We start from the raw sequence: 19,144 nt of genomic DNA, 5'->3' as shown, positions 1-19,144 counted from the left end.
TAATTTTAGATAATACCTAGTAAAAAAAATATAGTTAATTTTATGGTTGTAAAATAAAACCATTGTTTTTTCAAATGTATTATATTATATCTTAAATTACATTATGGTAACGCACACTGAACTACTTTTTACTGACGTCACCACCTGTCCGAGGTCGCCATTTTATCATGTTGTAGTGTTCAATGTACAGCTGATCTGTCATTGTCAAGTGGAAATTCAGTGGTGTTGAGTGCGGGTGTAGGGGTTATTTAGCCCCAGCCGTGTGTATATAGTACTATTTATTCATAATGAGTGTTAAAATGGCAGGACAAACGATAAACGATAGGTTATTAGCTGCAAGGCATAGTCTAGCCGGCCAGGGTTTGGCGAAGTCAGTATGCAAAGCTACGACAGAAGAACTGATAGGCCCCAAAAAGAAGCATTTAGATTGTAAGTATACTTATTTTTCACTATTTGAGTCAATCTTAAATTGATAAGTGGTGCGATTGGTAGCAAGTGACGTACTTGACCTACATATGAATAAGGGCCAAAGGGCGTTTCTTACCGGGCGGATTGCGATAACTTTTCTGTTATTAAAAATATGTATTTTCAATATATTGGGGTCTTCGAACTTCCACAGTGGATTTTCAAATGTGCAATATCTTTAGGTCTACCTGCAATGAAAAAAAAGTTACTAATGAATTGTTTCATCTTGTTTTTCTGCGTAGTAAAATTGAAACTTTGATTTACTTTAATGAAACATGTTCATAGAAGGCCTTTATTGCGAGTGACTATCCGCGTCTCTATTTATGTAAGTTCTCTTTGGGACCAGTGACTGCTGAAAATTAGTAAATAAGCGTGTATTCACCAGATACTGCTTCAGTGATTTGAGATTTGACAGTTAATTTCTTTGTACCTTATCCTTAATGTATTTGGCGACTTAACCTAATTGGCGAGATTATGAAAGTTTGCCTTTCTCCGTGTCATAAGGGTTCTCAGGTTGCATCATACGTAAAAGGCTTTCACTCCGTACTAATGAATGAGTCAATTTAAGAATTCTAAACCGTAAGAGTAGACATGCCTGCCAATCTAATAGGCCTTCGGTATATTTAACGATTGAAAACTGAGGTAATTTTTGTTAGTGGTTGAATGCCGCTTTTGTTAGAAATTTATTTATTAGAATGAATTAATTGTTCACATTTAAAATTGCTCCTTTGAATTAACTGTTACGATAGACTTCGTCAGTTGAATGCTGTTGAGCGAAACAAGCTGTTTCGTCCATTCATTGATAGTAAAGTTTACGTTTGTACATCATACTCGAATGGTATGAAGATTTATGATATAATTGCATTGAGGTATCGGTAGCTTATGTGGAGCAGAAACAAAATGCGGTGTGGAACTTTCCCTGTAGAACTGCCCGCAGTTAGATGTTTGCGGCTCGGTAAGTTTTGGTCGCACTGTACCTCCACCGGCCGCAGCAGACGGGCCGCAACTGGTTGGTGTGGTTCGGTCCGTAGGTGGCTGACCTATCAACTTGTCTTCCGCGCGCCTCTGGCCTGGTGTCGCGTTGCTTGTCCTGTTTGGATTTGCGTGCACTTTCGTGTTCTATAACCACCCCTTTAGCCAGTTGACGTACACGTGTTTGTGAAAAACTTCTACCGCTAAACACGAAAGAAAATACCTTTAGCATAATTTTCATAAGCAGTTCTGCGTTCGAACTGTTAACGAATTTTTTCTAGGACATTCCGTACTTCCATCACGTGGCCGGTCAGGCGTGGCCATCTTTTCCCCCATTGACCGCTAAGTGGCGTGAGGCAGTAAACCACGGCTCTGATAAGGCCCCTTACACACCTTCCAATACAATCCGATCTCCAATTTAAAGATCGTTATCCACACTCTACAGTGTCTTCCTTCCGATATCATTCAGTACCAGAGATTCCCGACTTGATCACACCCTCTCAATGGCACCGTTTTTTTTTTTTCGAAAAATTAAATCGTGGTCGCTTTTAAAACAGTGCTCCTTGAATAGCTCCCACCAGAAAGGAAATTTTGGGCAAAATAAATTGTTGAAGCACTTGAACACGGATGATTTCTGATTTTTTAACGAATGATTGAACGTTTTAAGGAATTGACAAGAATGGTAAAGCCGTTCGTAAAAACGCAATAATTTGTGAGAAAACTAATCTGAGCCGACAGTCTATTACGCTCACTATCCGATCAAGGAAGTAAAGTGGAGGGGGTCTGTACTAAGACGGCTAGTCGAATGGGGAAGACCGTCCGACCTTCCTAAATCAGTTAACTGTTTAGCTAAGACATTGGATTGAAATGTGTGTAGGGGCCTGCAGGTCAAGGTTAGGCTAAGTCCGTGCTCAGCCGAGCTTAAACAGTTTGGAAGCACCTAACGGCGGAGGTCATTACCTCGCTGCCGACCGCCGCAGCGTGGCAAGGACCTTCCAAGGGTGTCTACTTCGCCGCTTCGCGCTTGTTTACCGGCTGTAACACAAGTGCTCTCTTCACGACTACTGAGCCAAGTTTTAACATTTTTTTACGACGTGTAAATTGTTAACCGGGGCTACATCTACGAAAGGAACTTCATACATAATTTACAAAGTTGCTTGCGATTTGAGAAATAAGGCATTATATTGTGGAACACTAGACCCGAAAAATGTGGCGTCGTTGCCGCGGTTCGGAGATTGTCAGGTTCTCCCGCTTCCTCCGCCAGTGCTTCATCCTCTTCTCCTTTCCCTTCCTGTCTAGTGATCTCAGTGTCGACGAGACTTTCAAGATTTAATTCATCAATTCATTCAAAGAATTCTAACTTTGATGTCCAAAGATAGCAGAAACATAAGGGATGCTTTTGTTTATGCTAAATCAGATTCTAATAAACGTAGTGAGATAGTCATGGTGGTTTAATTATTTAGTCTGTACGATAAACTTTGGTTCGCTTAAACCTATGTAAAAATAACAAACTGCAAAATAATAAAAAATGGCATGTTACGCACCAATGTGCCTTAGAATTCGGGCCGCTGCTTAGTCTAGTGCAGTAGTGAACCCAGGTTCTTTGCTCGTTCATAGAGGCGATGGGGCGTTCGATGTGCGTGTCGACGTCGCCCTTAGTGCGCCTTTGCGTCTTGTCAGCTGGTGGCATTTGCTGCTCTTCGTTAGCCATTTGATAAAACTAACGCTAACGTTGCGTTGAGTTTTAAGATTTTTACATCCAATAATTTTCAATATTCTCCACAGATTGCAAATGCTCGTATCCTTTGTCGCAATGCAGTCGGGCACCTAGCAGAGTTTCGTACGAGTACTCGGCGGTAAACCCGTCATACGAGGCGTCTTCGATTAGCAAGTCTGCTCGCTGTGTCGCTGAAGGCCAGTTAGAGTGGCGAGTGGACGAGACAACGGCAAGTAGGCGAGGTTGCGTTCAAACAGGTCAAGAAGCGAGTTCAGATGTTCCCGGTGTCGGCCTGTGAATATGCAGTTAACTAATGAGCTTCACTAAAACTTCGTTCATTACATCCAGTAAAAGGCTAGTGGCTGGCGAGGTGGGTGGAGGAATCTGCTCACTATTCATTCTACTGGACCACTCGACTGAAGTCACGTTCACACGCGGCGGGTTTACTAAGTTACTGGCATGGTGTTAAAACCAGCTTTTAGGCTGGAAGGTGAACGAGGGGAACTAGGTTGCGTTAGCGAGTGCATCAACACACCAACATGCTCTCCCATTCACTGAACCCCAGGCTCTCGTAAGTCTTGAGTGCGTGGACCATAGTGCAGTTAGAGGCCTGCAAGACTCTCATGCTTTCGCAGTAACTCTTTGGCGCTCTGCCCAGCACTACTTCGACGAACAATAGTATGTGGCTGTCATTTACGTAACAGTTAAAAACCTGTATCTGTGAAATTTGATTGCATATAAATAAGAACTTGGTAGGGGCAAGTAAATCCTTCACTTTTCTTCAGTGGAACTTATTAACTAAAGAGATTATAAATTAACAGTGATCCGGTCGCATGACGCAGATTCATGTGCATTTCGCAGATATAGGTAAGAACATCTGTGTTGAAGGCCGCGCGCGATTCACAAGATTGCAGGACGCAGCTGCAGATAGACCTCGGCCTTAGTCGTTCATTAGTCACCCGCCTCGTCCGTCAGCCGGGCTTCCCCAGAGCCGCTCGCTCGCGGAACAGCCCGACAACTACAGTTACTTGTGTGGCGAAGGTTCTGTTTCGCACCATGTAACATCTCGGCTCTCGGTGCACGGCATTTGGTTGGATCAGTTTCGTGAATGCGTCGGAAGTCGCACGGAACGGAAATGTGTAACCACGGTGCTGCCATCTGTGGTGGCCGGCCCAAACTAATTCACAACAGCCAAGAGGAGACTTTATAGTGTTAACTGTTTAGTGAAAATGTAACAAGATGGGCAATATTTTAATAACGTTGTTTGTCGAAAATCAGGTCCAAGTAAAGAGTTCTGTATTTTTCAAGCTTTTTTCGCTTTTATCGGAGCCGTTTCATTATAGGTAGTTTAAAATGTCTGTCTTCTAATGGAATTATATTAGTCGACGTAGCGGGTATGATGGGCGTTCAGAAATTTAGTTGAAAACATAATTTGCGTATTGATCACATCCAGCTTTATTTTAAAGAATTGTACATTAATTTCATGTCAGTTTCGTAGTAGAAGTGTACTTGCAACATGACAACACAGAATGTGTCTTATGTTATACATCAATGGCGAGTAATGACACTCGCTTTTTTTTTCTTTTCGTCATTACTGTTATTTAAGGGCCATTTCTAAAATTTTGATACCTCCGTTGCATTTGTTATGTAACAAATATTCTCTAAGTATTACAATGGGAGTAAAAAGTCGCATGAGTGATAATTTCCTTAACATAGGTGACTTTTAAAACCCATTATATTACAAGTTAATATATTTTCAAAATGTGAGAAGTTCATAGGAGGTATCGTATTAATATTTCATTTTGAGCCCTTAAATAATGTTAATGAGAAAATAACAAATTGAACATGGTGTGTTAAAGCATTAAATACGTGTTTAATCGGATTGGCTGTACCACTGTCGTGCGTACCAACAGGAAATCATTACTGTATAGAAATTTGTGCTGTTTGCAAAGGTGCAATTGTCACAATTTCTTAAGAATTAAGAACAAAGCACGTGAAACATAGTCTAAAATTATTTACTATCTTTGCTCTTATGTTCTCCACAATTACCGTACACTACATTTTTTTGAAGCTCAGGCATGTATGCCATGGTATTGATAATACACATAATTGCTTTTTTTCTGTATTATTACAATTTTATTTCAAGGCCACTTTAAAATATCCGTGAACAATATTTTATCAACGTGAAAAAGTGACAGGCCCTGGCGTAATAAGGTCTGTACATGTCTCATTCCTGATATTCAATTTTAATTGGCGTGATAATGATTAAGTGAAGTACATTAAAACAGAATTTACCCCTTATTACGTTGGTAGAATAAAGATAAATATTTAGAATCTAAGCGTAGTTCTTTTTACTTGCTTCGAAATTTCTCTGCGGGATTCAATTTAGTGTAGAGTAAGTATAGGATGTGCTGTGAATTTTTTTTTTCGCTTAGTCGAGATTGTTAGTGACTGTTGGTAGTAAAATTACCTTGTAAGTGGTTGAGTTGGTGAAGCTGAACCTGCGTGTAGCTTTCATACGGAAATCCTTGGCGGTGTTTGTTCATGGACGAGCGTGACTAAACGCGACTTGTCATGTGGCGGGGTGCATTCCGTTATGTGGTTCTTTGGGAACACACGGCGCTCGGGTGTCGACTCGACTGGAGGCGAGCCCCTGGCTCGTGCTTGCAGCTGTGACTCTTGCAGCGTGCAGCGTGCATCTAAACTCGCATTACGCAGGGCAAACATAACCTAGCGAGCGTATTGTGTAGTCGATCCCGTGACCGAGTCTTGTTTCGACATGCGAGAGGCATTATACCATCACATCTTTGCCTTGCATTTCATCTTTATATTCATTTCGCCGCCATTTATTGTATGACTTGATGTAAGCTTTTGGACATACGCTATTGCTAAGCACTTTTTCTTTAGAAGAAAACTAAAAAATACAAATTAAGCAAAAAATTGCTGTTAACAGGATATAAACACCACATAACAGACCACAGCAATTTTTTGCTTAATTTGTGTTTTTGTCTTTTGGGTATTTGTTAGTTTTCTTCTACAGAAAAAGTGCTTAGTAATGGCGTATGTCCAAAAGCTTACATCAAGTCATGCACTCCCATTGCACAAATCTTTCAAAGATAATATTTATTTTATGGTCACCGCACGAATGTCATATTGTCCTGTGCGTGACGAGACTTGCCTTGCCCTCGGGAGACACCGCGCTAGAAGCACCGGCGATGTTGACCCCTCACCCCCACTGTTGGCAATCATTGGCCCGCATTCTCAGCGATGCCATTGATACAGAGTTGGCGGCTCTCCACTCCGGTCCTTCAAGGCCGGCGAACTTTGGATGCTGTGCCCCCTCGGACGTGTCGGCTATCTCGGAGATTGACCGTGTTTACATGGCATTTCATCACCGTGACTCCTAGCTGTGCGTGTTCTCAAACAACCAAACACTTTGTTTCACAAGTGCCTGGTCGAGCACGATATGCTTCACTGGGAATTTTAAGTGTCATGGGGAAAACCATAGGATATTTGCATAATGGAGTGATGTTATTTGTAAGTACTATATATAAATCTGTAAAATATTTCCCTTTGCGGTACACTTTTCCCGCTGCTGTTATTCATTCCACCATTTCCCCATCACTTATCCGTCACGACAGTGTGACGTTATTAAATCTAAGCACTAGTGCAAGGTGACTATCGGAATTGAGAAGTTTTTAAGTGACCGAGATTTAACTTTAGCGGTTTTGATTGTGATTTCGGAGGCAGGTCTGGAGGTTGAGACAGAGTAAATAGCGGAGCAGTTTTAATAGTCTGCCGTCTGTGGTTGAGATAAGAGCACATTGGGCTTAACAAGCATAGTCTATCCGATCTCTACCAGGATGAAATTTGACCCCTGTTTAATCAAGGATTCGGCTTCGAAACAGGTTCCAGCGTACTCCTGCTTTAAATGCAGCATGTATTATGAGACGCAAGAATTATGAGATAAACGCGACCCGGTATCTAAGGAGAATGTTTTCTTCTGAAAACTATAGAAAATGTTTCCATTTAGTAGATGGTAGTCGAACGAAGTATACATTTTTTTAAAAATGTAAAGTCAAAGAAATGGTGCCGTCATGACGCGTCACGAGCAGTACTACAGGATCGTGACTTGCGAATTCTGCAGCAAGCAGTCCATTCAGACCTCGGTAGAATGAACTGGCTTCAGTACAAAGGAATATGAATTTTTTTAAAATAAATTATGAATTGTTTACGAGATGGAATTTGGAAAGAATCATGATCGATTTCGAAGACGCCTGCGTTTATTAGCTTGTTTCAAACATCCCATCTAGCACCGTAAATGGGCACAATTTCCACACTTTCCACGCCAATGAGTGTTAATGGCGCAAGTTTGAAGACCTGGAATTGGTGCAGGACTAAAACAGTCGAAGTTATGTTTCACATACACATGTACAGCTCAGGCAATGAAAAGGACGTTGCAGACTGATGGCTCCGAATTCACAGAACCGCGCCAGGAGGAGAGAAACTGAAGTTTTTTGACTACTTTGTGCACCAGTGTTGGAAAATTCCAAATATTACCATCGATATAATTGGAGATACAAAGCATCGAAAAACAGTCTGCGAAGTGTGGAACAATAAGCTTAAGAACAAAGCTCATCTTAACCCAAATTTCTACATCGGTTTGAAGGAACTGAAGTAGGAAACTAAATATGCCGGTTACAAATATGATAGGGTTAATCTGGAAGGATCAAAGAGAAAGCGGCTGTACATGAAACTGGACAAACAAATTGCTACAAACCAAACAAGTACGCCAAGGACCTCGCAAAGTGTTTCAGGAGTCTGGCCCACATTAATAAAATGGAATGACGTCTAGGGCAAGTTTAACACAAATGTTTAAGCAAGCAATACACACACAAATGTACTGACGGGCATATCCTGCTTATTTTCTAAACTGAGAATAATATAATTTAGATTATACATACATTGAAATAGTCAAACGGCAATAATAATTTATGTAAGTAAAAGTATAAAAAAGTTCACGCAAAATACACTGACAAAGAACATATATCCCACTTTCTGTACGAAAACTCAAGTTTTTTCATGCAGAAATTTCCTGATACCATGTAGCGCTGTTCTTCTCGTAGGAGCGCAGTTTTACCGGTACAAAAATAAAATACGACTGAAATAAGGCTAAAGCCTTAGAACCGTGGTTTTGTAAAGAATTTTACGTATCCTCGACATCGGGTTCATCAGAAGTAATCGGCCATGTCCCGTAGTAAGAATCCATGCCACAATATTCCTGTAATAATTGTATTAAACCATGTAAGCACAGATTTGAGGATGTCGGACCGGGCGCTGCCCCATGTCAGGTTGTGACGCTTGTCCCAGGAATGTTGCTCAGGGGAGAGCAGGAACGCTTCGCCACAGCTGACGTAGGACGAGGTAACGCCTGGTGCCTAGAGTTACGGGTCAGACCATCTTCCGAAGTCTGTGGAGTGGAAGTAGCGAAGAGAGAAGCTGGGTTGAGAGAATGTTCCGCAAGCACGGAGTTCTATTTCGAGAACTAGGTTATGGTAACTTGGGCGTATTTTCTTTCTTTTGCGTCTAGTCTCCGTGGGTAGTTGCGATGTTAAACTAAAATGCGAGGAAAATATTTGAAGATTGTAAACTGAACTGCAGTAGCATTTGCGTGGAATAGGGATTTGAGGATCACTCGGCGAAACTGATCGGAATCGTGTTGGCATGTAAAAGTCTGAATAATTTTGAGCTTCAACAGTCTACGAATTTTGTTACCGATAAACTGTCCCTAAAACTCTTACCTTGTTTACTGAAGTGTGAGTAGTTATTAAATGACGAAAGTTGTCATTTTAATAATAAAATAATAAAACTTATAACCACAGTATTAAACTGTTTTTTCGAAGACGGTAAAACGTGACTTAAAATTTTTAAGGAAAAATATATTCTTTGACGTGTGCTTCGTCGAGTCTTATAAAGCAGTGTGTTAATGTGATGGATTAGGAAATGTCGATTTTATCACGTCACTTCGCGCAAAATTATACTTCATGTACTACACTACCCTTACTATATAAAGTTCATTTTTACATTGAAGACATGGCCAGTGAATGCATGGTTAGCATAGTGCAGTTTTAGTGTGCATGCTGATTTTTTTTGTTGGTTTAAAAATATAATTTTCGCCAAAACTTCTAACTATAGCCTGTATGAAGTTATTTACGGATTTGAAATATGGCCTGTAAGATGCCATAGTACACTGTCTAATGACTTCGCAGGGGAAGTATTTGTAGCAGCTAGTTTATGATTTCAGCAATTTCAATTGTGATATGCTTTAATGAAGTTATATTGTCAACATTTAAACGATAAATATTTATGTCCAAATAACTGCTGGTTGGCCCATCAGCCAGGGGAGCAAATATGTAGGTTACGCAGGTCATTTCTGTATAGGGTGATTGTATGTTGTTTAATGCCCATATTTTCGCATTAATGTATGCAACGAGCAGGAAAATATAAGTAGCACAGAAAGATTTCCATAAAACATAGTTTCTATTTTTACGATAATTAACTCCGTTGGTCACGCTTTTGCTGGTTGGGGGGGGGGGGGGGGGGGGGGGCGCTAAACCACCGAGACTACGTCCATGTCATCAGCTACAGTTTCTCAATTTTAATACAAGCTGATTTGACCTTTCTGGCTGAAATTTAGTAAGACAGTGGGCACCACTGGTACTAATACGTGAAGTTACGCAAAATCACCATAGAATACAGATGATGTCCACCAAAATATGTTATAATATTTCCCCGACTACGAATTCCCGGCAAGTTAAAAAAATAAATAAAAAAAAGTAATTACCTGTTTGCAATTTTCTGAAATTGAGAAACTCTAGCCTCCACCACCCTCATAGCTGGCACAGTTCCAACAGGACCGTGCATATGCCTTTTTATAGTATGGATTACTATAGACTAAAACACCATCTGAAATTAACTTTCACAGTCTGATGGATAAGAGCATGGTATTTTCATCCCAAATGACTTATCATTGGGGAATTCCCATGATTTGAAAGAAATTCACTGAACCAATTGCAACTTCCCTTACTTTTCACAGAATTTTTTTTTTCATGTAATGATACAGGTCGACTCTGAACCTCTGCGACAGGCATTGGCTGAGGCAGGCTGTCCCTCGAAGCTGTCGGAACCATAGTCGTGAAGGAGGCCTTGTGGTAACTCCTCGTGTGGGGGCTGCTGTGGACGGAGTGGTGGCTGCTGTGGACGCAGTGGTGGCTGCTGTGGACGCAGTGGTGGCTGCTGTGGACGCAGTGGTGGCTGCTGTGGACGCAGTGGTGGCTGCTGTGGACGCAGTGGTGGCTGCTGTGGACGCAGTGGTGGCTGCTGTGGACGCAGTGGTGGCTGCTGTGGACGCAGTGGTGGCTGCTGTGGACGCAGTGGTGGCTGCTGTGGACGGGAGTGGTGGCTGCTGTGGACGCAGTGGTGGCTGCTGTGGACGCAGTGGTGGCTGCTGTGGACGGAGTGGTGGCTGCTGTGGACGGAGTGGTGGCTGCTGTGGACGGAGTGGTGGCTGCTGTGGACGCAGTGGTGGCTGCTGTGGACGCAGTGGTGGCTGCTGTGGACGGAGTGGTGGCTGCTGTGGACGGAGGGGTGGCTGCTGTGGACGGAGTGGTGGCTGCTGTGGACGGAGTGGTGGCTGCTGTGGACGGAGTGGTGGCTGCTGTGGACGGAGTGGTGGCTGCTGTGGACGGAGTGGTGGCTGCTGTGGACGCAGTGGTGGCTGCTGTGGACGCAGTGGTGGCTGCTGTGGACGCAGTGGTGGCTGCTGTGGACGCAGTGGTGGCTGCTGTGGACGCAGTGGTGGCTGCTGTGGACGCAGTGGTGGCTGCTGTGGACGCAGTGGTGGCTGCTGTGGACGCAGTGGTGGCTGCTGTGGACGCAGTGGTGGCTGCTGTGGACGCAGTGGTGGCTGCTGTGGACGCAGTGGTGGCTGCTGTGGACGCAGTGGTGGCTGCTGTGGACGCAGTGGTGGCTGCTGTGGACGCAGTGGGGGCTGCTGTGGACGCAGTGGTGGCTGCTGTGGACGCAGTGGTGGCTGCTGTGGACGCAGTGGTGGCTGCTGTGGACGCAGTGGTGGCTGCTGTGGACGCAGTGGTGGCTGCTGTGGACGCAGTGGTGGCTGCTGTGGACGCAGTGGTGGCTGCTGTGGACGGAGTGGTGGCTGCTGTGGACGGAGTGGTGGCTGCTGTGGACGGAGTGGTGGCTGCTGTGGACGGAGTGGTGGCTGCTGTGGACGGAGTGGTGGCTGCTGTGGACGGAGTGGTGGCTGCTGTGGACGGAGTGGTGGCTGCTGTGGACGGAGTGGTGGCTGCTGTGGACGGAGTGGTGGCTGCTGTGGACGGAGTGGTGGCTGCTGTGGACGGAGTGGTGGCTGCTGTGGACGGAGTGGTGGCTGCTGTGGACGGAGTGGTGGCTGCTGTGGACGGAGTGGTGGCTGCTGTGGACGGAGTGGTGGCTGCTGTGGACGGAGTGGTGGCTGCTGTGGACGGAGTGGTGGCTGCTGTGGACGGAGTGGTGGCTGCTGTGGACGGAGTGGTGGCTGCTGTGGACGGAGTGGTGGCTGCTGTGGACGGAGTGGTGGCTGCTGTGGACGGAGTGGTGGCTGCTGTGGACGGAGTGGTGGCTGCTGTGGACGGAGTGGTGGCTGCTGTGGACGGAGTGGTGGCTGCTGTGGACGGAGTGGTGGCTGCTGTGGACGCAGTGGTGGCTGCTGTGGACGCAGTGGTGGCTGCTGTGGACGCAGTGGTGGACGCAGTGGTGGCTGCTGTGGACGCAGTGGTGGCTGCTGTGGACGCAGTGGTGGCTGCTGTGGACGCAGTGGTGGACGCAGTGGTGGCTGCTGTGGACGCAGTGGTGGCTGCTGTGGACGCAGTGGTGGCTGCTGTGGACGCAGTGGTGGCTGCTGTGGACGCAGTGGTGGCTGCTGTGGACGCAGTGGTGGCTGCTGTGGACGCAGTGGTGGCTGCTGTGGACGCAGTGGTGGCTGCTGTGGACGCAGTGGTGGCTGCTGTGGACGCAGTGGTGGCTGCTGTGGACGCAGTGGTGGCTGCTGTGGACGCAGTGGTGGCTGCTGTGGACGCAGTGGTGGCTGCTGTGGACGCAGTGGTGGCTGCTGTGGACGCAGTGGTGGCTGCTGTGGACGCAGTGGTGGCTGCTGTGGACGCAGTGGTGGCTGCTGTGGACGCAGTGGTGGCTGCTGTGGACGCAGTGGGGGCTGCTGTGGACGCAGTGGGGGCTGCTGTGGACGCAGTGGGGGCTGCTGTGGACGCAGTGGGGGCTGCTGTGGACGCAGTGGTGGCTGCTGTGGACGCAGTGGTGGCTGCTGTGGACGGAGTGGTGGCTGCTGTGGACGGAGTGGTGGCTGCTGTGGACGGAGTGGTGGCTGCTGTGGACGGAGTGGTGGCTGCTGTGGACGGAGTGGTGGCTGCTGTGGACGGAGTGGTGGCTGCTGTGGACGGAGTGGTGGCTGCTGTGGACGGAGTGGTGGCTGCTGTGGACGGAGTGGTGGCTGCTGTGGACGGAGTGGTGGCTGCTGTGGACGGAGTGGTGGCTGCTGTGGACGGAGTGGTGGCTGCTGTGGACGGAGTGGTGGCTGCTGTGGACGGAGTGGTGGCTGCTGTGGACGGAGTGGTGGCTGCTGTGGACGGAGTGGTGGCTGCTGTGGACGGAGTGGTGGCTGCTGTGGACGGAGTGGTGGCTGCTGTGGACGGAGTGGTGGCTGCTGTGGACGGAGTGGTGGCTGCTGTGGACGGAGTGGTGGCTGCTGTGGACGGAGTGGTGGCTGCTGTGGACGGAGTGGTGGCTGCTGTGGACGGAGTGGTGGCTGCTGTGGACGGAGTGGTGGCTGCTGTGGACGAAGTGGTGGCTGCTGTGGACGCAGTGGTGGCTGCTGTGGACGCAGTGGTGGCTGCTGTGGACGCAGTGGTGGCTGCTGTGGACGCAGTGGTGGCTGCTGTGGACGCAGTGGTGGCTGCTGTGGACGCAGTGGTGGACGCAGTGGTGGCTGCTGTGGACGCAGTGGTGGCTGCTGTGGACGCAGTGGTGGACGCAGTGGTGGCTGCTGTGGACGCAGTGGTGGCTGCTGTGGACGCAGTGGTGGCTGCTGTGGACGCAGTGGTGGCTGCTGTGGACGCAGTGGTGGCTGCTGTGGACGCAGTGGTGGCTGCTGTGGACGCAGTGGTGGCTGCTGTGGACGCAGTGGTGGCTGCTGTGGACGGAGTGGTGGCTGCTGTGGACGGAGTGGTGGCTGCTGTGGACGCATATCGGCGAGGCAGGGGTTTCCCCGCGAGGGAGGTGCACACCGCACTTTCCCTGGCGAGTCGCATTCAGTAACACCTGCAATACATATTTATCTACTTCTATCTATTGTTTAGGAAAATAGCACAAAGAAATAAACCTAAAAAGAGAACAACTTCATGTCATGTAACCGGTTATGTTTCGCGTGGGTAGTAACGTGTAGACATAATCAAATGTATTTTTATCCATTACAAAAACCTTGCTACTTATGAAATATACATTACAATCAATTTGTTTGAAGATAACGCAAGGTGACACGAGCCATAATAGCACACTGTGCTTTATTAGTTTATTTTTGGGCTTCGTTCTCTATAAAAAAAAACATTGCTTGCTTGTGTAGTACTGGCACAATTTTTATTTTATTTCGAAGAGATTTGACTGGAATGATTTCGGGAAATCATGGAAAACCGAGATTGGAATGACCTAATCGGAATTTGAACACTGCTTATGAAGTGAGTTAATACTCATTACCACTGCGCTCCATACTAGAACTATTCTCATGTTTGGTAAATAACTCTTAGAAGCTAGTAAAAAAAAATGTTTATATATTTTTAGCTTGTACTAAATTATAAGTTATTCACCTTGGCTGAACAAGTTTCGCCCCGTATTCAATAATAGCTACATATTTACAAAACTTAACAAAGAATACAAATTTTAGTAATTTTTTTGCAGCTCCAAATTGAACCAGTTCTACACATCTGTGAAGCCTGAGGAATTTTTTTTTTGGTTGGAAAAAAATATGGTTATTTCTTTTTAATCTGGGAAATGACTGCGTGGAAATGTTTGGCTGAAACTCCTCGGAACCATAAACACGAATAGCTCACACACTATTCATCTTACACCAAACTTTGTGAGCTACATTAATATGCGAATGTCTTTTCCTTTGAACTATTCTGATGTAGTCCACGTCAGTATTTCTAGAAGTGTAATTAATGTACGCGCGCTTATGCGAAATTGGAACAGTAAAGGTTTTATTTTAATGTGCCGATATAAAAAATATAGCCCATAAAAGTTGAAACAAAATGGCAGAACATAAATATTTGTAATATTGAAGTAGCACTGTTTCGTAAAAATGAGATGACGAAGGTTCCATGTGAGACGGCTCCTGCCTCACACTCCTCAACCACACGCATGCTGTGTCCAGATCCTGGCCACACCCACAATCGATCTCTGCTGTTCCTTTTAGTGCGTGCATCTGCACAGTGGAACATGTTGTTATTCCTGCAGCACCTCAAAATCCCTTCAGCAACGTCTGCAGCCTAGGCCGGTAATTGGCTGCTTGCAAAAAAACGCTGGGACTAATTGAATCTTGTAAGATTGTTACGGCCGGACGTGAAATTATCGAATGCATCCACTAACTTCCACGTCTCGCATATTTTTTTAAAATAAGTTTCGGGAGTGAAAAGCCGTTTGTTCGGAGAAAAACTGCGAACAGACCGTGACTTCAATGATATTGCAAGAACATTGTAACCTTGACCTGATGCATTATGGTATGGATGGTGTACTACGGTACAGACTACTAAAACAAAATGGTATAATACAATGATAGTGTTTAATGCATTTTAATTACTAATAGTAGCTTAAAGTGAGTAATGTAAAGTCGGGGGTATTTTATTAGTTAATAATCCCCCTCCAGTGTTGAGTTCGTAATTGTCAGGATGCAGCATGATGTGCTACTGTGCTGTCGAGAAATGCCATCGAAAATAATTTTTAAATATAAGGAAATTTCTATAATTTCTTAAAATTAATAACACAAAAAAAATGTTATTCTGCTAACATTCTTAGCTCAGAATTTATGGAATGGCGTATGGACAGAGGGGTGTATTCAGTATAATATACTTAGGAATCAGTATAATATATTTTGGAATAATTTTTGACAACGTTGAATTATTTTGGTAGCAAATAAGCGCGCTTTTAAAACAAAAGCGTTTATTTGTTCATTAAATACTAAACACGGGCTACTACAGGTAGTGTAATATAAGTGCATATTTGCAAACTTTTTCTACATTTGAATGCTGTTTCCTACCTTAAATATTCTGTTTCAAAGGTAAGGTTAGCATTCATGTGCACGTGTATATTTTTTAGATTAGAAACTGAGGTAGATTTAAACCTCGCACTTGCCAGCTATGCCATTTTTAATTTTTGAAACAAAAGATAAAGCATTTTACGTTCCGAATTCAAAATAATAATCTTAAGCATAATATGGTTAATATTCCCAGCAATGAACGACCCTAAATAAAATACCAAGGTTGCCAATATTTAGGTGATAAGGATTTTAGGTGCTATGGTTGCCTCTAAATACCGCACAGTTCCTGGATTTCCAAAGAAAGAGCGTTTAGTTGCCACTCTTTATCTTCCTTGCTTTGTGGCTCGACTGCTGGTTCGACGCCGCTACCCACTGATTGCCGAGATTGAGACAGTTTTTTTGAAGTAGTAATGATTGTGAGCAGTAATGCATCAGCTGTAATGATTGTGAGCAGTAATGCATCAGCTGTTAAGAGGTTGTGACGAGCTGCCCGGATGCCCCGCAAGGCCACTGACGTCACGCGCGCATACCTTGGGAGATTATGGCGGCCCGGCCTCGCCACCCAACTGCCTCGGCGCTCTCATGATTCTCTTAGCTACCGCCGCGTGGAGTGATGCGGATAATGCGTTGCTGTTCTGGATGCTTCGAGCGTAGGGACACGTCACAACCACTCCAGTTGGTTCCAGAAAGACGGCCATGGGTATAAAAGCGGCGGCGCCGGCCTCCGCGGGCTATCCTTAGAACCCGTTTCCCCCGCACGTAACACTTATCAGGGAAACAAACCAGTGAAAATTAATTCGCTTTTTTTTAGGAGCCACATATTTTGTGGTGTGGCATACCAGGAATTTTGAATCTCGTAATAATTTATGTAGATCATGCCTTTTTTTAAAATTACAAAACAGTATTAAATGTTTCTCGCACAGTTTGAAATCACAACGCAATTAGTAAAGTAGTTAAATAACATTACAAACCTAACACTCTGGATTTGAAACACCCGACAGTTTTTTGGTGGAAGTTATGGGTTCACCCAACATATGCGTTACATATCGCGCAAAGCATGGTTTCTATTGGCACTGTATCTAATATCCCTCGTTCCACGGCAGTTGGCCGTCACAATGGCCGGCTGGCTGGACGCGAGCTTCCAGCGCAGTGTTCCGCGCCGCGACAGGCGTGCCAACTTGGCGTCGCGACGTTTCCCTCGGCGCGCCGGTGTAATGGCGCCTTGTGTCTCCGCGCGCGTGCCTCGCCTCGTTAAGGCCCCCGCCCACCTGGGCACACACACGGGGTGCACAGCTTAACGAAAAACAACTCAAGATATCCGAGTGGTGTCTGCTTACGGAAAGCATTTGAGTTCGCTGAGGGCCGAAAAGTACTTTGGATTTCGGCTTAAGTCTTTAAACTGTATTTTTAGAAGAGTTATAATGGCTAAAACGGATGTTTTCAGAGAATTTTTTAGGCGTAAAACAACCGGTACAGATACTTGAAAGCACTTAAGTGACTTACTTGCACTACACCGTTATCTTTATTTCTCCGCCATATAATGTTACGGTCACCGCTAAAATGTCACAGTTATCCTGTGACTACGAGAAGACTGCACGCCAGTTCAGAGCCTTGCGCTTAGAGGCCACATTCCGCCTTCAGTTCTGTTGTCACTTCCCCTGTCGTGCGAGCAGCTGCAGACTGCTCAGGACTGCTCAGGACTGCTCAGGACTGCTCAGGACTGCTCAGGACTGCTCAGGGCTGCTCAGGACTGCTCAGGGCTGCTCAGGGCTGCTCAGGGCTGCTCAGGGCTGCTCAGGGCTGCTCAGGGCTGCTCAGGGCTGCTCAGGGCTGCTCAGGACTGCTCAGGACTGCTCAGGGCTGCTCAGGGCTGCTCAGGGCTGCTCAGGGCTGCTCAGGGCTGCTCAGGGCTGCTCAGGGCTGCTCAGGGCTGCTCAGGGCTGCTCAGGGCTGCTCAGGGCTGCTCAGGGCTGCTCAGGGCTGCTCAGGGCTGCTCAGGGCTGCTCAGGGCTGCTCAGGGCTGCTCAGGGCTGCTCAGGGCTGCTCAGGGCTGCTCAGGGCTGCTCAGGGCTGCTCAGGGCTGCTCAGGGCTGCTCAGGGCTGCTCAGGGCTGCTCAGGGCTGCTCAGGACTGCTCAGGACTGCTCAGGGCTGCTCAGGGCTGCTCAGGACTGCTCAGGGCTGCTCAGGACTGCTCAGGGCTGCTCAGGGCTGCTCAGGGCTGCTCAGGGCTGCTCAGGGCTGCTCAGGGCTGCTCAGGGCTGCTCAGGGCTGCTCAGGGCTGCTCAGGGCTGCTCAGGGCTGCTCAGGACTGCTCAGGGCTGCTCAGGACTGCTCAGGACTGCTCAGGGCTGCTCAGGGCTGCTCAGGGCTGCTCAGGGCTGCTCAGGGCTGCTCAGGACTGCTCAGGGCTGCTCAGGGCTGCTCAGGGCTGCTCAGGACTGCTCAGGGCTGCTCAGGGCTGCTCAGGGCTGCTCAGGGCTGCTCAGGGCTGCTCAGGGCTGCTCAGGGCTGCTCAGGGCTGCTCAGGACTGCTCAGGGCTGCTCAGGACTGCTCAGGACTGCTCAGGGCTGCTCAGGGCTGCAGGGAGTATGCTGCGGTGGCGCCACAGCTATCTGCGCTTCCTGCCCGAGCGGAAGTGTGCACACCTTCTGCAGGATCACTGATGCGCGGACACACACGGCACTGCTCCTGCTGTTCACATAAGTCACATAATCATAGAACCTTTTTTCTTTCAATCGTAAAACCATTCATACTAAACAAAAAACCATAGTTTTGATTTGCGAATACATATTGGATTCAGGGTGGAAGGGGGTGGTTGTTTGTGATTAAGTTGGTCATTTAAATTTCACAGTTAATATCTTGCAAGCACACATATCCCTACTCTGAGGTCTTCCTAATTCCAAATGAGTTGGGTGGCTAGACACACACACCCCCTCGCTCATTAAGAATTTTAATATTACTATTAATTTGCTGTCTTCAGTCTGGTTCCTAATAAAAAATGTTTTTTTTTTCAGCCGTGATTATCGGCTAGTGCAGTAGTGAACTTAGACTTACATACATATGGGAAACGCACGTACATAAATTCAAGTATTGTCATGACATGCCGCTGTAATTAAACAACGGTAACAGATGCAATTTTCCTGTATGTAAATTATGTATGAACTAAGTCACGGGAAAGATTTAAGGCTGTCAAAGTATTTGTGGTTTTTGATAACTTGGAATGTGTTTTAGAATCTATGCCTTGTCGCCAAGAATAGCCTTTGCCACTTGCAGCAAGCGGCGCTTGTTGGATGGTCGCACGGGGCTCAGAGACGACATCGGGCTGCGTACCACGTGGCACCCACTGGTGCTCGCGAGCCAGTCAGGTCACGGCGCGACATCATGTTGGAATTACTGCGAGGCGCGACTGCCAATCACGTCACACATCTGCGCGCCAGCGCGAACATGGCGAATCGACGGAATTCCCGTTCAGAAACATTTTCTATTTTACGTCGCGTCGCGGGCGCGGCTTTACTGATTGCGTTTTAGGATTTTTATTTTCGAAAGATGGTTGTACTTGTGCATTGGTAATTTATTATAATTCTTGTATTTTTAACATTTTATGTAAA

At 46.3% G+C, this 19,144-nt stretch overlaps 1 protein-coding gene across 6 annotated transcripts in view; it reads left to right on the top strand.

The window, feature by feature from the left end:
- Positions 1-152: 152 nt before the first annotated feature.
- Positions 153-19,144, top strand: part of LOC134532452 (phosphatidylinositol-binding clathrin assembly protein LAP) — an 82,574-nt gene continuing 63,582 nt past the window's right edge. For 3 of the 6 annotated variants that reach the window (XM_063368861.1, XM_063368860.1, XM_063368858.1), the window contains exon 1: positions 153-429. In XM_063368861.1, coding sequence (XP_063224931.1) covers positions 288-429 — 142 coding nt within the window. In that variant the 5' untranslated portion in view covers positions 153-287. The remainder of the gene's footprint in view (positions 430-19,144) is intronic. The other 3 variants (XM_063368859.1, XM_063368862.1, XM_063368857.1) reach the window with 1 other exon arrangement.

Source organism: Bacillus rossius, chromosome 6 (genome assembly GCF_032445375.1).
Source record: "Bacillus rossius redtenbacheri isolate Brsri chromosome 6, Brsri_v3, whole genome shotgun sequence".
In the NCBI taxonomy this organism is placed as follows: Eukaryota; Metazoa; Arthropoda; class Insecta; order Phasmatodea; family Bacillidae; genus Bacillus; species Bacillus rossius.
This window is presented reverse-complemented; position numbering and strand designations above follow the sequence as displayed.